Source organism: Eptesicus fuscus, chromosome 6 (assembly GCF_027574615.1).
Source record: "Eptesicus fuscus isolate TK198812 chromosome 6, DD_ASM_mEF_20220401, whole genome shotgun sequence".
Taxonomy (NCBI): Eukaryota; Metazoa; Chordata; class Mammalia; order Chiroptera; family Vespertilionidae; genus Eptesicus; species Eptesicus fuscus.
The window spans coordinates 42,763,613-42,790,196 of NC_072478.1; the positions used below are offsets into that span (position 1 = coordinate 42,763,613).

General features: G+C 38.7%; 1 protein-coding gene across 1 annotated transcript in view; it reads left to right on the forward strand.

Annotated features, from left to right (window-relative positions):
- Window positions 1-26,584, forward strand: part of GLRB (glycine receptor beta) — a 56,604-nt gene that overhangs the window by 15,817 nt on the left and 14,203 nt on the right. The window contains exons 3-7 of the mRNA XM_028152497.2: window positions 1,020-1,126; window positions 2,836-2,903; window positions 22,476-22,705; window positions 22,813-22,895; window positions 24,501-24,641. Of these exons, the coding sequence (XP_028008298.1) occupies window positions 1,020-1,126; window positions 2,836-2,903; window positions 22,476-22,705; window positions 22,813-22,895; window positions 24,501-24,641 (629 nt within the window). The remainder of the gene's footprint in view (window positions 1-1,019; window positions 1,127-2,835; window positions 2,904-22,475; window positions 22,706-22,812; window positions 22,896-24,500; window positions 24,642-26,584) is intronic.

Here is a 26,584-nt window from a genome sequence, read left to right on the forward strand (position 1 = left end):
ACAGAGACGCTTCTTTTACCAATTTGAACTGCCATCCTCAAAAATAAAAACAGCCAGTTATTTTATTGGCAGTTGAGTTTATTTGGGAATAGCAGAAAGTTGCAATTTGGGACAGGCAAGCTCAGGTGAACCATAGGCAAGTCCAAAGAGACAAAGGGAATGTTAGCTTTTGTTAGGTTTTAGGAGGAAATTGGGGAGTGTTGTTCATTGGAAAACAAGAGTTCAAGGTTGTGGTGGTTTTTCATAGGTCTGCAAGGGGTGGTTAATGTGTTGCTGCTGGGGCAAGGGGATCTTCCTTTTTATAAAAGCAGAAGATAGAATCCTAAGTGAAAACGGTCCTGCCTTCTTGCTGGTTTTGTGGGCTGCAGGAAGTGGTACTTGCATGAGCGCTCCCCCTTCAGGGCTTTTAAACTCCATTTTAAATGAGGTTTCCTTTAGCAGTATATTTATTTTCATACCCCCTTCCAACATATTTAACTCGATGAGAACGTTCATTGTGTATTTCTTCAACAATATCATTTTATAAATATCAGCATGATTTTTTGAAATTCTTAGATTATCTTTGTGGCCATTTTACGGTATCCACATACTCCCTTTCTTGTGCAGAATGTTACTATTATACTACATTATTAAAAAAACGACATATCTTTTGCTGTTATCTCATTGTCCTCACTCCCTTGGTTCTCATCTAGATTTTGGTTGAAGCTTGCTTCAGGACAAGTAAGATGTCTGCTTAATTTTACTTAAAAGAAAGTTGGAGTATTTAGGACAGTGTTTCATTCATTTGGTAAAAATAAGTGCTAAAGTACTTTATCATTGGTTTTATTTCTCATGGCACGTATATTTCAGCCTACTGACAATGTCTACTACTTTTCATTTACTTCTATTTGGAAACTCCATGCTGTAATTGTAGATTTGTCTCAAGAAGCCAAGTCTTTTCTTCATTGAAAATTACCCATTCCTCTTGATTGCCATTTCTAAATACTTATTAGGATTTTGTTTTGTTTTTTCTCTTATAGCCAGCAGTCACCAGAGGACCTAGCCCGAGTCCCCGCCAACTCTACTAGCAATATCTTGAATAGACTACTGGTCAGTTATGATCCCAGGATAAGACCAAATTTCAAAGGTTTGTTTTTTTCCCCTCAAATATCTCCTTCTTTGTAATTTAAAAATTAATTTTATATGTATGAAATCATTTAGTTATGATGTTAAAAACAAGATTGCAAATTGGTATGTCTAGTAATGAACTTAGATTCAGAGTAATGCCACACATGTTCAAAAATAGGCAAAATAATAATTCTAATAGTTTTATATGCTTCCCAGTTTGTATAAAAAGGCATATTGTGAATTAACAGGCTAACCTCTGTAATGGGTTTTCTGAGTACTTAGTATTCTTAACCTTAGTGATTCAACATTTAGGCTCTGGCTACGGAACTGGCTTTCATTTACAGACATCAAAGTTATAGTTTGTAGGAAAGTGGCCATATTTAGAAATAGAGAAAAGTTCTGATTTCTATTTATATTATCTTTTTACATTTTCTAGCCTTTCACATGGATAAAATATTTGTTTTCTTCTGCTCTTTTGCTGAAAAAAAAAAAAAAAAAGAGGGCCATATGGGCTTTAAAAACACAGTGTGAATAATAAACTTGTGTGAATAATAGTGAAGCATGTATTTAGCCTCTGAAGTATTTAAAAGACTGTTTTCTACAACATAGATTGATTTTATTCCAACAAAATACTACTCTTTATCACACCTTCCAAGAACAAAATTCCTACTTGCTATGAAAGTCATGAGAAGACTATACAGGGGAGCAAACTTTTTTTTTCTTTTTCTTGCTTTAATTTTTACTTGTTTGTCCTCTTGATGAGATAGAAAAAGCAATATGAAAGAAAATCTCTGGAAAACTATAATCCTAAGGACAGGTATTAATGTAGATCAGATTAACAGTATAAAGCTTGATTTTTTTTTTTCCTTCACAGAAAAAAAAAAAGTCTGCAGCTGCTTCTAGTCAACTGAAGTTATACAACTATGTTGTAAAAACAGGGTTTTTTGTTCATTACCAGAACCTATTCAGTTACTTTCAACAACAGCCATGGCCTGGATTGTCACATGTCTAGCATATATTGATTCACCACCTGTTTTTCATCAGTCAGTGGTTATGTGGCTGAAAGGCTAAATTCACATTTTCCCTTTGTTAGCCCAACCAGCAGCCCACAACGAGTAAAGAAAAAAGAAAGCAAGAAAGAAATTTGCAACATTATACCTTAGTTCTCACTCCATGAACTTTCAAATTATTTTCTAAAAGGTCAGGCAAAAATCTTTATATTGACTCTTATATGTCTGATTAATTTGTAATTGCATGAATTAGAAAGAAAACTATAGTAAATGTAAGTGAAATCTATTGAATATTACTTACCAATGCAAGTAAGAACTTCAGATGATTATACACATTTTAAAAAAGTAAACCATATTTTTAAATGATGTTTTGTAAAGAATAATTTACATTTTATGAAGTAAATGGATCAACCCAATTTAGAAAATTTTGAAAGGTAAATGTATTTTCTCAGAGTCTCTACAACTTAATAGGTAAATATTTCTGAAAAATAACATTATAAAATACAACTTAACTCATTTTTTATTTGCATTATAATCCCTATTTAGAAAAATAAGTTAGTAGTAATTGTGAACATGGTATACTCAGATCACTGATTTATAATTTACATCACAGGTGGGTTGGGAAAAATATAAAAAACAAATGCATAGACTATGAAATATGTAGATTTTGACCAAGTTTTTTAAAGCTACTAAATATATCTTTAATTTTTATTCACAGGTATTCCTGTTGATGTAGTAGTAAACATTTTTATCAACAGTTTTGGATCCATTCAAGAGACAACAATGGTAATAGTACAGTTAATTTAATATTTTAATCATCATAATTTAAACTAGAGCATAGTGAAAGTAATATTAAAGCTGAAAAATATTGAGTAACTAAGGAAAAATGCATGCTCTCTCCTGGTATCAAGTAATCCAGTTCCAAGGTTTTGTTAAGTTAGTGATTTCAGTGCCTATGATATTGTGCAATTCAAATTTAGCCTTAATACTGCATTAAAAAGCATAGACTTGGAAAAATTACCATACTCACTCTGAACAATTAATTAGATACTACATGGGAAAAAAGGATTTATGCAATTAATACCCTGAGACAACATTTCCCCCCAATATGCGAAGATGTATGAGCATTCAAAAATATTTGATTGTTGACAGGTTTTATTTTTCCTTCCAGTTTCTTGGAGAGAATCTTTGTTTTCTCTGTTGTGCTAATTTTGTGATGTGTGGAGCAGAAAATTATAAAAAGCAAAATTGATTTTCATAAAATATGGCCATGGAGCTCCCTGAAAAGATTGTCACCTGGGGAAGACAGAGATGAGTGGGAAGGAGGGAGAGGCAGGATCCTGTCTTGAAGGAACAAGAAAGAAAGATATTAGGGAATAGCTACTATTCCTGATGAATTAAACTTTAGAGACAAAGACATTTATCCAGTAAGATTAGATTTCCTGAGTGATGTATGATGTGATTACCCTCAGCTTCTCTAAACATATTCAATAAAATTTACATGCTTTTTGATGTTTTAGAATATAGATTTGTGCTCTTTTTTGAAAAACTACATGCTAAAATTATACTTCAGGTGGGAGAAATAAGGCCCAAGTTTGTGTGTGTGTGTGTGTGTGTGTGTGTGTGTGTGTGTGTGTGTTTTGAGATACTTATATTTTTTTCTTAAGTCATAATATAAGGTGTGGATTGAAAGCCTAATAATAATGGTTACAGCACAGTATAATTATTCAGGGAATATCTCAGACTAGATAACGAATAATTGAAACTATTCCTTTATTCCTAGTAGCAGCTTGGTGTGTTACAAAAGGAATTGTATACTGCATTTACATTATAATGCCTATTTTTATCTCTAATTCTGATGAGAATTCCATGTATTTATTTTTATAGAAGCACGTATTTAGCCTCTAAATAATTGATTTTTTTAGACCATGTGTACATATTTTTAGAGAAGTATTTAAAAGACAATTTTGGTATCCAGTCCAAAATTGACTTTCAGTGACTTTTTAGTTCACCTAAATGACATAGACATACAGTACAGATCAGTAGATGACAGCTCTGAAATATAATGTGCAGTACCACATATCACTCAGGAGACAAGTATAGCACTCATTGATTCAATATACAATTCGTCTATCAAAGCACTTCACTCCTCAAGAGCAAGAGCTGTCATTTTTCTCACAAGGAAACTTTAAGGGGAGCTATTTGGTCTCCACACTCTTCTCTGTACAGTTTTATTTTTCACTGGTGTCCTGGTGCATGGATTTGTGCACATTGAAAGGAAATTAATTAGAAGAAATATTTTAATATTGCTATTTGCCCTTTCTCTGTAACAGAAGTGTCAACCAAATTCATGATCAACAATGACAGATCGAAACACACGCATGTGATTGGCACCAGCAAGAGTTTTATATGTATCCTGCATGCACGAGTCAACATAGCCTTTTATATATAGAGAATAAACTTGCTTAATTAGCCTGCTTTCTGAATTAGCTAAACTTTTTCCAGCCCAGTGAAGCACCCCAACTTCTCTTTCAGGTAATTGTTAGCAACACAGCAGTAAATAACAACATGAAGCAGATTATTATTGTAGATCACACATGGAGAACAAAGGGTAAAATATTTAACTGCAGCAGTGTTTGACTGTATTCTGTTCAGTGAGAAAACCTGAAGTCATTTTCAAGGTCCACCATTTTTTACTTCTTTTCAGTCGGGTCAAGTTTCTAAACTTTCTAAACCTCTGTTTTCTGGCTAATGAAAAGAAAATAGGATTCTACTCCAGGACTTCTGTGAAGATCAAATGAGATGAGGCATGGGAAAATGCTTCACAGATATTTGGTTAAAGTGTAAAATGTTTGCACCTGGATATAAAGCAAATTGTGTTCTTGGGCTGAAGAAACTGCAAGGAGGCTAGTCGCTACGGAGAAGAAGCCGGGCGTTGCTACGTGGCGTCATTACATGGCGCTCACAGCGACCATTTCAGGGCTGAGCTGGTCTGTGGTCTGCATTTTGTGCCATGGGGTCTCAGCAGTGTTGGCTGCGATTTGGTGGGCTGTTGCTCCAGGGTGGTGGTGGGGCCTGTGTCCCACTTGGGGGAAGCCAAGTGTTGCTTTGTGGGCGTGAGGTCTGCGGTGCCATTTATTTTTAAATGGCCAGTGCACGTCATGGCAGCTCCTGTGTTGAGCGTCTGCCCCCTGGTGGTCAGTGCACATAACAGCTACTGGTCAGACGGACAGTCACTTAGATATATATATATATATATATATATATATATATATATATATATATATATATAGATGGCCCCACTACACTCACCTTAAAACACTACTATCAAGATGTTACAGCTGGCAGAAAACATCCCCAACTCTATTTTGCACTTGAGGACAACTAATGCAAGGATGTTTTTTCTCATTTGCATAAAGGCTAAACGTGTCATAGATTAGTACATATCATTAATGTATCTGTTATTTAATAGGTATTAAATGCCTTCCAAATATAAGACACCTAGACTTCTCTAGGCTGCATCAATTTGATTCTATCAAGTTGAAAACATCTGGGAGAAAGGAATGTTAGAAAAGGGACGTTGTTTTACAGATTACTTGAGGATTATAATAAAATATTTCATAATTTCTAAGATATCTAATTTTGTCCCTTGCATAGACTCATCACAGTAGCTAGCCCAAAATATTTATTGCTGGGACCAGATTCAAGCAATTCTCCTATGGAGTCTTTGTTCCTACTATTTATCCCTGATCTCCATCTATCTTCTAATTAGAGTCTTTTATGGCTACTCTGACTCACTTTGTGCCCTCTTTTCAATCCAAGTCTTTCATTTCTAGCATTTATTTGTTAATGAAATCTGATAGCTTCTTTTTATGTGTGTATTCTTTTTATTCTCTAATGGACTACAAAGCTCTTAAAGTCAGAAATAATGCATTCTACTTCATTTTCCATAAGATACAGATGACAATAGTCACTCAATAAATAGTGAACAGATAAATAAAATATCCTGTACTAGCTAATGTTGATTGAATAGTTGGATAATTAAATTCTGACAGAAAAATTTTAAACAATAGATCCATGTAGAACATTTGTTTGATTAAATAACAGACCAAATAATGTTATTATTTTATAGTGTTAATTTTGGAAATTTTAGAGACCTTTATCTAGAGAACAAAATTATTTGTATTTGTTATTTCTTTTGCTAAAATAATCTAGATGAAAACCAATCTGCCTTTCAATTTATGTTGTGTAGACAGTCTAAAGGTTCAGAATGAGAACCATCCTCATCAAGTAGACTTATTTTACCATAATTATTTTTTGCTTTTAGCAATGTTTATTTCAGACATCCCTACAAAAAAACAGTGTTATATAGAGATGTCTTTTTTTTTTAAATATATTTTTATCGATTTCAGAAAGGAAGGGAGAGGGAGAGAGAGATAGAAACTTTAGTGAGCACATAGAATAATTGATTGGCTACCTCCTGCACACCACACACTGGGGATAGAGCCAGAAACCTGGGCATGTGCCCTGGCCTGGAATTGAACCATGACCTCCTGGTTCATAGGTCCACACTTAATCACTGAGCCACACCGACCAGCCTATAGAGATGTTTTTGAGGCTGTCATATTTTATAGATTTGCTCAATCTTTTAAAAAACAAATGGTCTGACATTTGTTGCTTAATAGTTAGGAAAGGCACAACCTATTATATAGATACTAGAGGCCCTTTTGCAGTCCAGGAGCCCTCGGGGGATGTCTGACTGTGGCTTAGGCCCACTCCCCCCAGGCCTAAGCCACAGTTGGACATCCTTAGCGCTGCTGCGGAGTAGGGCTGCTGCGCTTGCCAGCAGTCAGCCCGGCTTGTGGCTGAGCAGCGCGCCCCCCTGTGGGAGCACACTGACCACCAGGGGGCAGCTCCTGTGTTGAGTGTCTGCCCCTGGTGGTCAGTGCAAATCATAGTAACCAGTCCTTCCGCCACCCAGTCGATTTGCATATTACCCTTTTATTATATAGGACTAGCGTTCCTGTTGCAGGAAAAATCCTGCAATAGGATTTCCAGCTGCACTCTACCCCGCCTCCAGTTCCTCCCTTGTCGCCCGCCCCGCCTTCTCCTCCAGCCCGCCTGCTTTTCCCTTCGCCCCCAGCCCCACCTCCACTCCGCCCTTGTCGCCCGCCCCGCCTTCTCCACCAGCCCACCTGCTTTTCCCTTCGCCCCCGGCCCCGCCTCCGCTCCACCCTTGTCACCCGCCCCGCCTCCTCCACCAGCCCGCCTGCTTTTCCCTTCACCCCCGGCCCTGACTTTGCTCCTCCCTTCTCTTCCCCCCCCACACCCCCCCCCCCCGGCTTGCTTGCTTCTTCGAAGCTTTACTCCCTTCTGCAGCTCTTGGCTTCTTTCAACGCTGTCTTGATATGCAAATTAGCCTCCATCTTTGTTGGGGTGATTTGCATACTTGTTCTGATTGGTTGGTGGGCGTGGCTTGGCTGGTGGGTGCGGCTTAGGTGTAGCGAAGGTGCGGTCAATTTGCATATTTGTCTATTATTAGATTAGATAGTTAACATTAAGATATCTTCTAAGGAGAAAAAAATAAATCTAAGATAAAACTTCATCATTACCCGTTACAAACACTTGCCAATAGAGATGGCTTAGGAGGGTAACTAAAAGGTTATAAATAAATGGATAAGAGTTATATTATGAGAGGATATTCTTTTTTCTTCCAATCACCTGGGATGAGCTTACTTTCTTCTTCTTTTTTTTTTTTTTTAGTTTTTGAGGTATAGTTAAGAAATAAAATTGTAAGATATTTAAAGTGTACATGATGATTTGATGTACATCTACATTGTGAAATGATTCCTCCTCCCATCAAATCAACACATCCATCATATATGTGAGACCATTTAAGTTCTACTCTTTCAGCAAATTTTAACTTTCTCAGCAGATTTTAATTATACAATACAGTGTTATCAACTGTAGTTACCATGTCATATTCAGATCTTATTTGTTTTATAACTGAAAGTTTATATATTTTATCAAGCTCTCCATATTTCCTGCATCTTTAAGACCCTTTGCAACAGCACGGATAGACCTAGAGAGTGTTATGCTAAGTGAAATAAGCCAGTCAGAGAACGACAAATACTAGATATGATTTCACTTATATGTGGCATCTAATGAAGAAAATAAACTAACAACAAAATAGAAACACACATACTAGCATAGATACATAGAATAGACTGACAGCTGTGGACCAGGGTGTAAAAGGTGAGGTGATTAAGCAAACAACAAACAAACAAACAACCCAGACATAGCCGGTGTGGCTCAGTGGTCAAGTGTCGATCTATGAACCAAGATGTCACAGTTCGATTCTCGGTCAGGACACATGCCCAAGTTGTGGGCTCAATCCCCAGTGGTGGGTGTACAAGAGGCAGCTGATCAATGATACTCTCTCATCATTGATGTTTCTATCTCTCTCTCCTTCTCCCTTCCTCGCTGAAATCAATAAAAATATATTTTAAAAAAGACAAAACAAACACATACAACAGTATTGTGATTGCCAGAGGGAAAGTGGGGTAAGGGAGCTGGAAGAGCACAAAGGGGGGATAAATGGTGGCAGAAAGAGGTGGTGAGCACATGATGCAGTATGCAGATGATGTATTATAGAGTGGTGCACTTGAAATCTGTATGGTTTTATTAGCTAATGTCACCCCAATACTATATAATAAAAGCCTAATATGCAAATTGTCCCCTCGGGCAGTCATTCGACCAGGAGACCGGTAGTTCAATCGCTTGCTATGACATGCGCTGACCACCAGGGGGCAGCGTGGAACATAGTGGGCGTCAGTGACACAGCACTAGCATGGGTCCCAACAAGAGCGAGACCACGGCAGGATGGTGAAACAGGTGAGAGGGCAGCACCAGACCAAGGCGGGTGCGAGCGGGGCCCAATCACCCTGCAGATGGCAACCAGTGTCGGCAGCAGGGGCAGGGCCGCCACCCAACTCCCAAGTGCTGAGGGAGCCGGGTCAGGGCCTGGCCCAGATCAATCGCCCCACAGGTGGGGTTGTAGAGCCGGTGAGGGGGTGGCGCCAGGCCAAGGCAGGGTGCCAGGTGGGGCTGTGGGGCTGCGAGGCTGGGGGAGCAAGCTGGGGCTGCGAGGCTGGGGGCACAAGCTGGGGCCTGATCCCTGCAGGCCACCCTGAGGGACCCCACCCAGGCACGAATTTGTGTACCGGGTCGCTAGTGAATTCAATAAAGAAGTAAGAAGAATGGTTTGTTAGAGGCTAGGTGGCATCTGCTCTCCAGTAATGTTTATATCTGTTGGTTTTTTCATTCAATTCTGACATTTGGCTTAAATCAGCAGGATTTTTTCATAATTGAAAATGTGAACTATTGCACTTGGGGAAAAATTGGGTATTACGGTTCATTGTAATAATCTATACACAGGCCCTTTACCTCACCGGGCATAATAAGAGCTCTTTTCATGGAAATAAAAGTTTGTTTATATAATCCATTTCCTTTCTTTGGTCTAGGCATGCTTTGTAATTATATTCAATTATTATTGCACTACAATTCATGATCCTGTCAGACTTTTTGTGCCTTTCTGCCACATTACTTTTTTGCTTGTTTTAATAATAGACCTCAACTCTTTTTGAGCAACACAGTTGTGCCTGTCAAGAAAGAATGATCATATTTGGAATCAGCTAAAAAAGCTTTAGTCTAGTCCTTGGTTATTACTCATCTTTGGTGTTTTTAAAACAATTTTATTTTATATATTTCGTTCTATATATTTAAATTTATTTCCTTAAAACTTGTCTTAGCTTTATTATTCTTTATATTTTGTTGCTTTTGTTTTTAAATTTCCAGAATTATTTCATTTATTATAGAATAATATTATATATACAGGGTAGAGCAAGATTTGGTTTATAGTTGTGAGCACATGAAACAGAGTTTATTCTTTTATTATTATTTATTAATTATTGTGTTATTTTTCATAAAAACAATTGTAAAACTACTTTTGCTCCATCCTATATTTGTTCCAATTGTGTGTGTGTGTGTGTTTTTCTATTTTGAATCATAAATACACAAGCCTTAAAATGTTTTTATATTTATTTTTTCTCATGTCATTCATCTTTAGGGTTTATGCCCCGTGGTAGGCTAAGTAATGGTCTCCCAAAGATGTCTGTGTTCCAATTTTTGGAACCTGTGATGTTGTTTTATACAATAAGAGATACTTTTGCATGTGATATAATTAAGGATCTTGAGATGGAGGCCTCGTATAATCACAAGGGTCCTTATGATAGGGAGGCAAGAAGGTGTGAGACAGGAGTAGTGGCTGCAATGCAGACAGTATGAATTTGGATGATATGAGTTAGCAGCCACGAGTCTAGGAATGCAGGAAAAGCAAGGAAGTGGACTCTCCCCTTAGAGCCTCCAGAAGGAACCAGCCTTGGAACCAGCCTTGCCTTTAGCCCAGCAAAACTGAGTTTGATGTTCTGAACTGTAAGATAATAATTTGTGTGTGTGTGTATGTGTGTGTGTGTGTGTATGTGTGTGTGTTGTTATTTTTTATTTTTGAAGCCACTCAGTTTTTGGTAACTTGGCTACAGAAGCAATAGGAAATTAATATGCATGCTGATTATGAACACTTGTTAATTTTTTTCTCTCAAATTCTATTGGAGGATTATCTGTTTACATATAACTTCCTCCCAAATGCTGCTGGAGGGTTATCTGATTATATATATAACTTTTTCAATATATGGAAATGCCAAAATAACCAGTGGCTTTTTTTTTATTCAGTGATTACTGAAAATTCTCACTCTTTAAAGTAAATCATAATAAGGACAATTTGAGAGAATCTGTGTTTTTAATAGTTAAAAATATACTATATGTCTGTCTCTTTTCTTTGTCAAAGTTATTTTTTTAGTGTGTCTGCCTTAAAACAAAGAATAACATAACTTGTTGTTCATACCTTCCTTTTTTACCTTTTTTTCTCCCAACTTTATTATTTCAGAAGTATTGGTAATTAAATATCTTAAGAGTATTGTATTAGGCAATAAGGAAAAATGAGAAATGTCCAAGTTTTATTTTCTCCTTCCAGTAATTTGTCACTGGTATCAGTTGATATAGGAAAAATTAAATTAATGGTGTGACTAATACTAGGGAAATACCCTGACCATCAAAATACCACAAAAGTAATCTCTTTATTCCTGCATTTAATAGAAGTGTGTTGGACACTTTCTATATAGACAATTAAGAAGACTGCTACTCTCATGCAGTGTATAGTGTAATGTTTCATCCCCTAGCAGGCACTCCTAAAAAAAATGGAATATTGGCAGAGGTCTACAACATTTAAATATTCATAAGGTGTTATTAAATAATATTTAATTACACATGTTAAAATGACATATTGAGAAGAATTGCTAAAAATATAACCTAGGAATTTTTACCGGCAATTTGTTATCATGCAGTTCTTATATGAAACTTCTAACCTCACTAATGACTACATTTAAATCCTTTTGAAACCAGGCTTATTACAATTTTGTTGACAGAACTATAATTATAATGCTGCCAGGTGCTGCGAGAATTGGTCTCCTTTATTTCCTTGACTTTTTTTTTTTTAATCAGAATGTAAAGGAAACAAATGACTTAAAGGCTGCCTATGTGAAAGTTAGGTAAAAATTACAAGTAGAGAGAAGAACTATCCTAACAACAATATAAAATACAGAGAAGCTGTTTTTAATGTTAAAATATCATTAATGAAACTGAATCAGTTTTAATGTCTTGTTGTGAAATGTCATATTGCCCTTAAGTAATAGTTTAATTTGGCTGTTAATTGATACTGAACATTTTGGAGACCATCCATTTTTCAGATAATGACTAATAGTGTGCGGTTTGGAGTCAACAATGAGGAGTATTTGTCACCAAGTTCTCTGAAAACAATTAAGTAATTTTGCATTGATAAAAGAAGTCTCTGATGGGAATTTGTTCATTGCAAAATAAACGATAGAGCTATAATTATTGTGATTGAGTAATTGAAAATGAAAATAAATAGGTTTCAAAGATAGTTATCTTAATATAGAGGCATTTGAAATGCAAATAACTACCAGTCATTTAGAAATGCTCATAAAACATTAACCACAGCATGCTAACTAATGAGCTTTTGTATTTTAATGAGTGTTTAATGCAAACTATTACTTTAAATTAATTGTGAAATTTTAAAACATTCTTAAAAGATATATAAGCTTGCTGCAACTTGTATTGAATCATAATAGTATATACCTACATACCTAATAGAAAAGCATCTTTGAGGCATTTTTATAATGCAACTAGAGGCCCAATGCAAGAATTCGTGCATGGGCGGGGTCCGGCCAGCCCGGCCCCAATCGGGGCAGATTGGGGCCAGTCCTGTTGGGAGGAGGAGACAGCGGGAGGTTGGCCAGCAACTCTACCCCTGATTGGTGTGTGTGGGGGGCCAATTGGGGGCGGAGCTGGCTAGGGGGAGGGGCCTTGGGCCGATCGGGGTGGTGGGGGCTGATTGGGGGTGGGGCCAGCCGTAAGGAAGGGCTGTGGGTGGTGGGCCAGCTGGACCCACCCCCAAATGGGGTGGGGGGGCTGATCGAGGGCCAGTGGCCGGGGAGAGGGGCTGCAGGAGGTTGGCCAGCCCCACCCCCTGTTATGGTAGGGGGGGAAATCAGGGGTGTGGCCGGATGGGGGGAGGGGCCACAGGAGGTTGGACAACCAGCCCCACTCCCAATCAGGCCAGTTCGCTGGCCGCAGTGGGCGTCATAGCGACTGGTCGTTCCAGTTGTTACGGCGTTACGGGCGCTGGCTTTTTATATATATATATATAGATAGTGAGACATAATGATCAAGAATGACAGAGCAAAGTAAGCAATTACCAATTTTTCAGTGATGTGCACTGAAATACAATTCTGGAGTTCTAAAAGATAAAATTCTTAAAGGATTACAGTAGAGACTCAGAGCTTACATGGTATATTCAGTTTACACTAGTGTGCTGAAAGCAAGAATAATTCAGTAGATGCTCAAAAACAATACTTTAGCACTGTTTTAAGAATTGTGACCTAGGAGGAGATAACTGCTAGGAATAACTATAGGTCAATATGCATAGCCCAGAGCAAACCAAATGAGTACACTATATGAAGATTTTTTCCTGAGGCACATCATTTTTATCACTATTACCAACTTTAAAAAAGAATAAGAACAAAATAAAGCATACATCAAAATAAGAAGAAATACATGTGTTTAGTGCTTAATACGGACTTTATATATAATATCTCATTGACACCTTATAAAAGCCCTATGTTGTATTATTATTATCTCCCATTATTTAGGCTTGAAACTTTGTCCTCTATTCACATATTAATTCTCTGTAATATTGCCTTTTTAAATTTTATGTTTTTATTGATTTCAGAGAGAGGAAGGGAGAGGGAGAAAGAGATAGAAACATCAATGATAAGAGGAAATTTTTTTAAAATATATTTTATTGATTTTTTACAGAGAGGAAGGGAGAGGGATAGAGAGTTAGAAACATCAATGGGAGAGAAACATGGATCAGCTGCCTCCTGCACACCTCCTATTGGGGATGTGCCCACAACCAAGGTACATGCCCTTGACCAGAATCAAACCTGGGACCTTTCAGTCCGCAGGCTGATGCGCTATCCACTGAGCCAAACCAGTTAGGGCAAGAGGAAATTTTTGATTGGCTGCCTCCTGCACGTCCCCCACTGGGGATTGAGCCCACAACCGGCATGGTCCCTGACCAGGAAACAAACCATAACCTCCTGGTTCATGGGTCAACACTCAACCACTGAGCCATACTGGCCAGGTTATCATATTATTTTTTATATGCCGATCTACCCAATAATGTTTTTGTTAAAACCATCACTCATTTGCAGAAAGAGTGTTCAGTTTGATTGTATTTGGGCTTCTATGACACTTTCTGCTGTCGACCATCTTAAAGCTTTTGCCGCTTTGCTTTGGTGAAATCCCATTCCAAGGCTTTTCTTCATTTTCTCAGTCTTCTAGTCTTCCCTGGAAATGTTTGCCTGCCAGCCTGATCACCCCCTAAACACTCCCCTGCCAGCCTGATCGATGCCTAACTGCTCCCCTGCCAGCCTGGTCCCCCTGCAACATCTAAGATTTCTATATCTCCATTTCCTGGCTAATGAAAATAAAATAGGATTCCACCGAGTCTCTTATCTACCTACTCCAGGGCTTCTGTGAGGAAGTTGTGTTCCTGGGCTGAAGAAACTGCAAGGAGGCTAGTTGTTGCTAGAGAGAGGCGTTGCTATGTGACATCATTACCTGGCACCCACAGAGACCATTTCCGGGCTGGACTGGGCTGTGGACTTCATTTTGCGCCATGGGGTTTCGACATTGTTGGCTGTGATTTGGTGGGGTGTCACTTCAGGATGGTGGTGGGGCCTGTGTCCCACTTAGGGGAACCCGAGTGTTGTTTTGTGGGTGCCAGGTCAGTGGTGCCATCTCTCTGTGTGCATCATGGCAGTTCCTGTCATGGCAGCCCCCTGGTGGTCAGTGTGCGTCATAGCAGCCTGTCGGATGGGCGGAGGGAAACTTAGCATATTAGCCTTTTATATCTATAGTAGGGGCCCAGTGCACTAATTTGTGCACCCTGAAAGGAACTGTGGGCTGTGAGGCTGCAGTAGGCACCAGGGTGGGTCTCGGCCCATCCTCCACTCCAGCCCCTCCCGCTGTGACACCTGTTCCCCTGTCTGCAGGCAGCCCCGCTCCCACCATTGCTGCTCCCACGCAATAACGGTGCCAGCCCCTCTTGCACCTGCTGATGGCGTGGAGCAATTGGGGCCATCGTGAGCAGCAGGTGCTAGCGGGGTCGGCACCATCAGTAAGTGTGAAAGGTGGCTGCTGCCCCGATTGCCCCTCAGGAGCAGGGGGAGGTAGAGAAGCGCTCAGGAATGATCAGGGCCGGCAGCCGCCGCTCACACCCACTGATGGTGATGAACGATTGGGGCCAGCACTGGCTGCTGGCATCGGGTGCAAGCCACAGCTCCAGCGTCGGCAGTGGGTATGAGCAGGGCCAGTGCCAGCAGCAGGTGCAAACACACGGCAGGACTGCAGCGTGTGGGAGCAAAGAATTTTCAGTAACCACCAGAGGCTCGCCCCATGATAGCGACTGGCGCCCTGCCTTGGTCTGGCACTCGTGCTCACTTGCTCCACCATCCCACCATTCCGCTGCAGCTGATGCCCGCCATCTTCCACACTCTGCCACCTGCTGCTGATGCCCACTGTATTCGGTGCGCATCCCCTGGTGGTCAGCGCACATCATAGCAACTGGTTCTTCAGTTGTTTGGTTGTTCAGTCTATTTGTACATTAGGGTTTTATATATATATAGTTAAGCCTAATATTCAAAGTTTCCTCTTGGGAGTTCGACCGACTGGGAGTTTGATCGCTTGCTATGATGTGTGCTGACCACCAGGGGGTGGTGCGGAATGAAGGAAGGCCCAGGCTGGCAGCCAGCAGCCACTAGGGACTCTACCCATGCATGAATTTAGTGCACTGGGCCTTTAGTATATAGATAATACTTCATTGTGTATATATATATACTGTGTCTTGATTATTCACTTATCTGTTGATGGATACTTGGGTTGTTTCCACCTATTTCACAATATTATGGCTAGGAATATAAATGTACACGTGGAGTCTCTGCTTTCAATTCATTTGGGTATATACCTAGGAATGGAACTGCTGGATCATATGGTTATTTTATGTTCAACTTTTTGAGGATAAAATATAATTCTTTTAAAAGTTATTAACAAATATAGTAGGGCATGCCATTGATTTATATAACTCATTAATGAGGGAACCAGCAGAACACTAAAGTTGATTTAATGGAGGATTCAGGAGACTGTATTAAAAGAAAGAATGCTGAAATTAGATTCCTAAATCTGATGCAGACTTAATGTTCCACAGGGCAATAAAAGCATAATTTTGGGGATTACCCTTAGACCTGACAGAAATCATTTGCATAATCTGTGATTTATCAATCTTCTATAAGTTATATAACTTTACAGAGTCTAGGCCCTAATAAAAGAAAATGACAATTCAAAGAACATTACATTTTCCTGGAAAACCATTTAGCTCTTAGGTGGGCTTGTTGGAAAATATTTTAGTAGGACACAGGAAGGGCAAACAGTGATCTTCTAGCCTTATCTACAATTTTTTAAATAATTTTTCTTAACTTTGTGTTTATTGCTTTTCACTTTGTTTATAGCATATTTTGCATTCACTTTTTAACAGTAGACCTCATTTTAAAAGTAATTTTAGGTATACAGCAGAAAAAATTGAGCAGAAAGCACAAAATTCTCATATATACCCTGCTACTACACATGCAGTCTCCCCCACATCAAAATCCACACCAGTGTGGTAAATTTGTTACAACTAATGCTCTCTCATCTGTTATTTTATTTATTTTCAATCCATCCCAATTTTTGGAAATGATTTGTGGTGTTTGAAAATAACAAAAACTACAAAGAAATAGTTCTAAATGTGCATGAATCATACAATGATAGTCACACTAGGATCTGATAAATAAATTAATCCAGTTGGCTATAGGATTTAGCTTTCAGTTCCCTAGCTGCTTGACAGAAATAAAAACATGAGAAGATACTAGGAAGCATATAGGAATATCAGAAGAGCCTTTTCATAGTATAAACTGAAGAATAGTTGTATTTTTGTAAAGCACTTAGGCCAAATATGCCTAATAATGGTGAATACTTATAAAATGGTATTAAAGTAATCCTCTCTAATAAAAAGGTAATATGCAAATTAACCATCACTCCGCTACACAAGCCACGCCCACCAGCCAAGCCATGCCCACCAGCCAATCAGGGCGAGTATGCAAATTAACCCAGCCAAGATGGCTACCATTGGGTTTCCCCAGCAACAGAAGAAGCCAAGCTTTCCACACACTCGGGCGGGCCCAGGCCTCCACTCAAGGATACAAAGTTTCAATTATAGAAATGGCGGCAGCCACAGATTAGCAGGAGGCTTGGCTTCGCTCCAGGCTACAAAGTTTCAATTGTAGAAGGTAAATAAATTCCAGATACCAGGGCCTCTGCTTGGGTCACCAGGGGTGTGGCTGGCCTGCAAACCATCATAGGCCCCTCGCCCAGGCCTCTCCACACCCCAAGGGAACCTCACCCTGATCCAGGACACCCTTCAGGGCAAACCAGCTGGTCCCCACCCATGCACCAGGCCTCTATCCTATCTAATAAAAGAGTAATATGCAGATTGACCATCACTCCAACACAGAAGATCAAGATAGCTGCCCCTATGTGGTCAAAGATCCTGCCCCCCATGTGGACACAAGATGGCCACCACAAGATGGCCAGCAGGGGAGGGCAGTTGGGAGGCACCAGGCCTGCAAGGGAGGGCAGTTGGAGGCAATCAACCCTGCAGGGGATGGCAGTTAGGGGTGACCAGGCTGGCAGAGGAGGGAAGTTGGGGGCAAACAGGCTGGCAGGAGAGCAGTTAGACATCAATAGGCTGGCATGGGAGTGGTTAGGGGGTGATCAGGCTGGCAGAGAGAAGCAATTTAGGGGCAATCAGGAAGGCAGGCAGGCAAGCAGTTGGGAGCCAGCAGTCCTGGATTGGAGAGGGTGCAGGCTGGGCTGAGGGACACCCTCCCTTCCGTGCACGAATTTCGTGCACCAGGCCTGTAGTATACATATAAACAAATGAGAACTTAAATAAAGAAAGAAGAATTCATCTTGAGTATTTTCATATAATGGGCATTGACCAAAATAAGGGGCCATGGCTTTAATAACAGGCTTATAAAAAATACATGGGCAACCTTATCTAGTTATTTTCTTATTTTTTATTTTTTAATGTATATTTTTATTGATTTCAGAGAGGAAGAGAGAGGGAGAAAGAGATAGAAATATCAATGATGAGAGAGAATCATTGATCAGCTGCCTCCTGCAAGCCTGGCACCTGGAATTGAGCCCATAACCCAGGCATGTGCCCTGATCAGAAATTGAACTTTGACCTCCTGATTTATAGGTCAATGCTCAACCGCTGAGCCACACCAACTGGGCTCATCTATTTTTTAAACTGATCCTTGATAACAAGTTATCATAATATTGTGAATGCATATTTTAAATATTATAGTTTAAAGATGTAATTTTGATGATTTTCCTTAATAAGACAAGGTACTTAGAGGATGATAAAAATAGTTTTTAGTGTATATACTTTTAGAATACCAATCATTTTGACAAATCATCAGAAATTATTTCTAGCAAATAATTTGAAATTGACTACTGTTGAGTGCTCAAAGTAATGTCAAGTGGCACCAGCCATGTGCATTTGCTGAGGCAACATAATTGTTATTTTATAAGAAAACTAGAGGCCCAGTGCATGAATTCATGCACCAGTGGGGTCCCTCAGCTTGGTCTGCACCCTCTCGCAATCCAGGACCCCTCAGGGGATGTTGGACTGCTGGTTTCGGCCCGATCCCTGCAGGCCAGGCACCTGCGGGGATTGGATCAAAACCAGCAGTCCGACATCCCCCGAGGGATGTAGTAGTGCGCAAAGTGGCAGGCAGCTGGGGAGGAGTCCAAGCCCAGGCCGGGTGCCGCTCTGGCTCATCCCAGCCCCACTGAGCCTGCCACTCGGTAGCGCTGCCGCAGAGGCGGAAGAGGCTCACGCTGCTGCAGCTGCGCTCGCTAGCCGTGAGATTGAAGACTGGTACCCATTGGTCAGCTGAGCGATGGACGTTGTGGGAGCGCCCTGACCAACAGGGGGCAGTTCCTGCATTGAGAGTCTGCCACCTGGTGGTCAGTGCATATCATAGCGACCAGTTGACAGATCATTAGATCGTTCAGTCGCTTAGGCTTTTGTATATATAGACTAGAGGCTCGCTGCATGAGGGGTGGGTCCCTCAGCCCAGCCTGCACCTTCTCCAATCCAGGACCCCTTTGGGGATGTCTGACTGTCGGTTTAGGCCCTATCCCTGTGGGACCGCTGGCTCCTAACCGCTCGCCTGCCTGCCTGCCTGATTGGCCCTAACTGTCTCTGCCTGCCAGCCTGATCGCCCCCTAACTGCTACCCTGCTGGCTTGATTGCTCCCACCTGCCCTCTCCTGCCAGCCTGATTGTCCCCAACTGCCCTCTTCTGCCAGCCTGATCACCCCCAACTGCCCTCCCCTGCCAGCCTGATCAACCCCAACTGTCCTCCCCTGCCAACCTGATCACCCCCAACTGCCCTCCCCTGCTGGCCTGATTGCCCCCTAACTGCTTGCTCCCTTGCACTGGCCTGATCTCACCCCTAACTGCTTGCTCCCCCTCGCCAGCCTGATCTCACCCCTAACTGCTTGCTCCCCCGCCAGCCTGATTGCCCCTAACTGCCTCTGCCTCGGCCCCTGCCACTGTGGCTTTGTCCAGAATGAAGTCAGACGTCCGGAATATGTCCTGTCGACCCGCTCTAATTAGCATATTACCCTTTTATTAGTATAAATGATTGAACCTAATGAGTCTTCACAAGTGGTAGGCCATGCATGTTTACATGACATAGATAGAAACATTTATCAGGAAGCACCATCATGTCTACTGGAAGGCTTACTATGTGGGGGAGATAAGCCTTTGTCTTGGACATATTTGAGTTAATTTCTGTAGTTGTCACAATCAAAGTCAGATATGAAGTAATCACTTAAGTTCCATTATGAATATTAAAATATTTGTATATTTTGAAAAAAATTTCATGTAGCTGTGCATGGGAGGTTTCCATTTTCTAGGGTTTTAGGGTTTTGTTTTTTTTAACTCTCTCTTTGATTCCATGTTCATTTGATTGGGAAAATATTACCCTCCCCACCCCCCCACCCCCCAATGGTGCAGATATGTTCAGTTTTAGCTTATATAATCCTTAATGTATTTGACTTTGGCACTCCAAAACCATCTGCTTATGACTTTTAAAAATCAATTCATATGTTGAAGTTTTGATAAACATCAAGTTTAGAGTAGCTGTAAAATGTAGGCAAATTAAAACTTACTTCACTATCTATAATTTGGTAAATGTTTGCTGTTATTATGTGCCTTACTTTCTCTAATTACTATACACTGTCCAGAGATCATATGAGAAAGTAAATTTCCCAAGTTTTTCTAGAGTCATTACTTATTGCTTATGCTTAATTTTATGTTATACATTTATAAAGTGTGTATATATGTTATATACCTTTCCATAGATGAAAATATATTAGGTCTTATTTAATTTTAGAGGCCCGGTGCATGAAATTTGTGCATGAGGGGGGATCTTCTCAGCCCAGCTTGCACCCACTCCAATCCAGGACCCCCCGATCCTGGGGATAGGGCCTAAACTGGCAGTCAGACATCCCTCTCACAATCAGGGACTGCTGGCTTCTAATCACTCACCTGCCTGCCTGCCTGGTCACCCCTAACTGCCCCCCCCGCCTGCTGGCCTGATCGCCCCTCACTGCCTCTGCATGCTGGCCTGACTGCCCCTAACTGACCCCCTGCCAGCCAGGTCGCCCCTAATTGCTCCTCATTGCTGGCCAGGTCGCCCCCAACTGGCCTCTCCCTGCTGACCTGGTTGCCCCTAACTGCCCCCCCTGCCAGCCTAATTGCCCCAACTGCCCCCCCGCCAGCCTGGTCACCCCCAACTGCTCTCCTCCGCCCCTGCTGACCTGGTTGCCCCTAACTTCCCCCCTGCCAGCCTGGTCACCACTTACTGCCCCTCTGCCAGCCTGGTCACCCCCAACTGCCCCCACTTCTGGCCTGGTCACCCTCAACTGCCCCCCCTGCTGGCCTGGTCGCCCCTCATAGCCCCCCTGCAGTCCTAGTTGCCCCACACAGCCTGCTTTTTCAGTCATTTGGTCGTCCCTCACTAACTCCCCTGCCGGCCTGGTGGTAGGCAGCCATCTTGTGATGGCATGAGCATTAATTTGCATATTACCTCTTTATTATATAGGATAAGATGAACTATCATCTCTTTCTATTTAATTATTTGGATTTGTAGTTTATGACCTAACTCATTTTGATTATGTTAAAGGCTATGAATAGATAGAATAGTATTCTATGAATTTTGAGTGATTTGAAATACCAGTAAGAAAGCTGAAGCCCAATACAATCTATACCTAGAACATTTTTGTACACATTCTCAGTTCACTATATAAAATTAAAACTGCCTAGTGTGGCTCAGTTGGTTGAGTGTTGTCCCATGTACCGAAGGGTTGCCGAATGGATTCCTGGTCAGAGCACATACCCAGGTTTCCGGTTGTTACCTGGTCGGGGTGTGTGCATGAGGCAACCAGTCAATGTTTCTCTCTCTCCCTCTCCCTTCCTATCTCTCTAAAATAAAATAAAATGTATTTTTAAAAAATATATAAAAATTAAAATCAAAAGACCTGAGTTTGATGCCTCAATGCTGAGTTTGACTGTGTATACTAACAACCCAATTTGTGCCAAAACCCTATTTCAATGACAAATATATAATGTATTAAGTTATTAAATAGTTCCTAGGTTTACATATTCTTAAAATCTATGTCTCTTAATATAATTCATTTTTTTTATATAATTCAATTTTTACAAAGTTTTAAAATTAAAACATTTGGAGATGGGACAAAAAAAAAAAAAACCACAAAAACCATACACACACACACAAAAACCCTGAAGTCTAATTAGCTATTACTTAGTAGATTTGAAAACATTTTTCTACCATAGTTGAATATAACATAATATTTTGCATGTGCTTTTATCTGTTTTGCATAATCCAAATCTTATTTGTTTATCTCATTTTCTCTGTGTAATCATTTACATGTCTGATAGTTTTTCTTTTTCCTTCTGAGGAACATATATAATGTGTTATATAATGTACATAGTTATATACATATATTATTTTTATAGTTTGCTACTAGTACTTAGTAATAGACAAGTAGAAATATTTTCCTTTGGCTTCTTGTCTATTATTAACTAAATTTTATTACGGTTTCTGGGAAGCATAATGGTTATGTTTAGCAGTTCCCATGCTTTTATGATAACAATTCCTAACCAACTGGCATTTTGTATTTATATAAAGGTAAAGCAATTATTGGTAAAGTTATATTCTGACGTTTGAGCTAGCAAGTGCTGCGGAAATGTCTGTAGAGAGTAATTAAATAGACACAAGGGTCTTTTTGTACTGCTGATGGAGCTCTTTGTGTTTAGTGACTGAGCTGTTTTAATCCTGGTTAATGTTAGAAGAGAAAAAAATATTTCTGCTGCTAATCATTGAAGCCTTTTTAAATTTGGCACTGAATATATTCTTAAAATTGGCAATAAACACACTCCTGCACACATTTTTTTTTCTTCCCCTAGGACTATAGAGTTAATATCTTCCTGAGACAAAAATGGAACGATCCCAGGCTGAAGCTCCCCAGCGATTTTCGGGGCTCAGATGCCCTGACAGTGGATCCCACAATGTACAAGTGTCTGTGGAAACCTGATTTGTTTTTTGCAAATGAAAAAAGTGCCAATTTTCATGATGTAACCCAGGAGAATATCCTCCTCTTTATTTTTCGGGATGGAGATGTCCTTGTCAGCATGAGGTACTCTTTGATCTTTAATATTTGTACATTTATATGTTCTTTTTAAAATCAGCGTATCAGGGAGAAATATGTTAAATGACTTCTACGACCTCTGTTTCTACTTTTAGGTTATCTATTACTCTTTCATGCCCATTGGACTTGACCTTGTTTCCCATGGATACACAACGCTGCAAAATGCAACTTGAGAGCTGTATGTAAAATGAAACCCTAAATGACTATAGGATTAAAAATATTTAAAACTTCTAAGCAATGCATTCTACTAATATCTTAGATAGCAATGGTAAAAACTAAGGCTTTTGATTACAAATAGTTATTAGGATAATTTATTTAAGGAGATTATAGTTAGTCTTTTACTATATTAATTTGTACTAAAACAAATCCTTTTGGTACTATACTAATTTTGTATTACAGTTAAATTGATGTAGGTTTCACTTGTAACTTATTCCAATTGCCATCTTCATTTGAATTAGTAATGTAGTCAAGGTAAAGGAGAAAATGCTGTCCTAATAATTTTCTGATGTTAAAACCACATTTTTAGAGCAGAAAATTTGAAAAACATTCAAAAATATTAGTTAAATACTACCAAGCATTCATTTTTCTATGGGTGTATAAACATTATTTTTTTACAAAATTGGATTTTCTATGTTTCTACGATCAGATATATTTCATATCATAAAACATGAAATAGGTGCACTAATTGAAATGGTTACCTCTAAAAATACTAATTTGCTATAATGCTTGACTTTTGAAAATAAAACTCAAAATATTAACACTAATAGGAGGAATCTTTAACCTGATTAGTTGTTTACCATAACCTATTTCTGTGGAGAATAAACAATAATAACCTTGTATGCACGCATATGCTCATTGAATGATATGTTTTAAAATTAATGATTATTAGCTTTTTTTTAAGTTACTAAATCTGGATCTTACATTTGAATATTTATTGCTTTCTAACTATAAAATAAGATTTTTCAGATGTTAGTGTATATATGTCCATGTTGGTGTATCATACATATGTGTGCTTGTGTATTTTCTTTCTTTTTTTTTTTTTTGAGCTGTGAAGTGACTAAGATTTTATGCATATCAGAAGCTAAAACGTTAGCACACTAGCACACTACAGTTTCTTTATGCTTGTGTATTTTCATTTAAAAATTCAACTACATATTTATATTCCATTCTATTATCAGACGAACTAAAATATTGCTTTAAAAAGTATATGCACTTTAGAGTTGAACGGTAGGTTACTAAATGCTGTAAAAGCCCATGTGACCCCTGAGTCGTGGCCACATTACTTAAGCCCAGAATGTGTGCTTCAGTATGCCATAATGATGGCCACTGGGCGGGGAAGGGGGGGGAGGGAGGGGATGGAATTGTTTTATTGCTCTCCTGTGGCAATGCAACCCCTTTAGGGAAATTTGTAGTTACTTCTTAAAAATGTTTTGGTGCTCATATTTATTTTAAAATTTCCAGGTAGTATATTGCATGATTCGAAAGCTAGAACCACTTATTTATTACTTTTTCTTATGACATTTCAGAATTCTCACATAATGTATATGACCCTAGGATTTTATTTATAATATGCTGATTATTTTAACATGTTCTTTCTTTAAGACAACTATCTTTAACTTTTGTGTTAATATTTTCATCAGTGGCTATAGTTATTACCTAATTTTAATAACAATCTCATGTCTCTTCTTATCATTTTGGTGTTGAATATTTGAATTATTAAAATACTAAGAAAGCATTAATAATTGCATTTCAAACTAATATTTTTATTTATTTTTGTTTATAGTTGGTTACACAACTGATGATTTACGATTTATCTGGCAGTCAGGGGATCCTGTTCAGTTAGAAAAAATTGCCTTGCCTCAATTTGATATTAAAAAGGAGGATATTGAATATGGTAACTGTACAAAATACTATAAAGGCACTGGTAAGTAATGATCTTTAACTTAAACAAAACTAAATCCTATTTCAAAGATTTGTTTTAATATTAATATATACTAAGGGCAAAATATAAGAAAACTAGTTAAAAATAAGTTCAATATTTATAAGTAGTATATCTTTAAATTATTGAATTTAAATCTCTCATAAAGTTGAATTCACTAAAGTTTTTAAAAACATTTTTATTACTGGAGAATTTTACCTTTTTTAATGTAATTCTGGGTAGGAAGAGGTTTTCAATTTTTTATTTTAGTAATATGAACTTAGCCAGGTAGTGGTTTTCTTAGATGTTATGAAGAAATTCTACTTCCGGCAAGATTCAATTTGGGGCCAAACACTGTGGATAGGAGCAACATAATTCATTTATACTCATTTATTGTCTGTGAGCAATTTTTAGGTAGTGGTTGACCAATATTATTAGTTGTAAAAAGCATTAATCTTCATGCTGTGCAAGAAGCAATGAGTGTGTGAAGTAATTAGACATGTCAATATTTTTGTACGTTTAATATTATTGGCCTAGGTTATGGAATAGCCAATTATGAAAAGCACAACAAATTAACCTCATTCACTAATTACCTCGAGCTTTTACAGAAATAAAAATACAATAATCACTATTCAATCCTTTTATAATATGATTATTCTTAACCTTTGAGTCTCTACTGATAGTTATATGTTACCGAGTGATTTTATATATTAAATATAGTGTTATTTTAATCATCAATATAAATAAAAAGTAATTGAATTTTGATCATTACATTAATACTAATAATCAGTTTGACTTGTTAATACCACACAATTCTAATTACATTTCAGGAAGTAAATCAAGACAAAGATATTCAGGGATACATATAGAGTTTACATTTATGGAAACATCTATGTTGACTATTCAAAAGTAACAATGTATAGTGTAATATATAGAATTCAGCAATATCAAATGTTTGAGCTAAAGTGTTGCCATCATGACATCATCAAGAATAAAATGTAATTTAAAATATTTCTGTTGATATTAAAATAAAAGGTGGAGTGAACATTTGCATATTAACCCTTTGCACTTGCTTGCTTTTTTCTCGATTCCTTTAATGCTGTGTCGAGTCACACTCGACATCTGAGTGCAAAAGGTTAAGAGTGTTATAATAAATGCAACACTAGGCAACTCAGAGATAAAGTTAGTTTAAACATCTGTTGTTGTTGATCTTCAAAAAATGAACAGTCCTTAGGAACTATTTACATATAAATGATATGTAGTCAATTTTTATATAAATGTTATATAATTTGTTAATTAATAATAAATTATTAAATAGTCTTTGAGGACTATTTTACATGTATTTTACATTATTTATTTACATAGAAATGTTATATAACCTGTTACTTTATTTAAAGGTCAATGATAACAGATGCTTAAACTAACTTTGTCTACAAATTGGTTAGTGCTGAATTTATAACCCTGCCAGACGGGAGGGGGATGGTGGCAGAGGTGAAAAGGTAAAGGGGAATAAGAGGTGCAAACTTCTTATTATAACTATAAAGTCAGCAGGTCAGGGGGATGTAATGTATAGCCTAGGGAATATATTCAATAATCTATAATAATAAAAGTGTAATATGCTAATTAGACCAGACGTCCTTCCGGATGACCTTCCAGAAGAAGCTGCAGTGGTGGGGCGAGGCAGAGGCAGCCGCTGCAGTGGCGGGGGCCAAGCCACTTGCACGAATTTTGTGCATCAGGCCTCTAGTATTATAATAACTTTGTACTGTGACAAATGGTTACTAGACTTACCATGGTGATCACTTCATAAAGTTTATAAATGTGGAATCATTATGTTGTACACCTGAAACCAAAACAATATTGACTGTCAACTATACTTGGATAATAAAAAATAATTACCAAGTTTTTTGAAAGGCAAAACTGAGCTCTTAGAAAAGTGGTCATGTAAG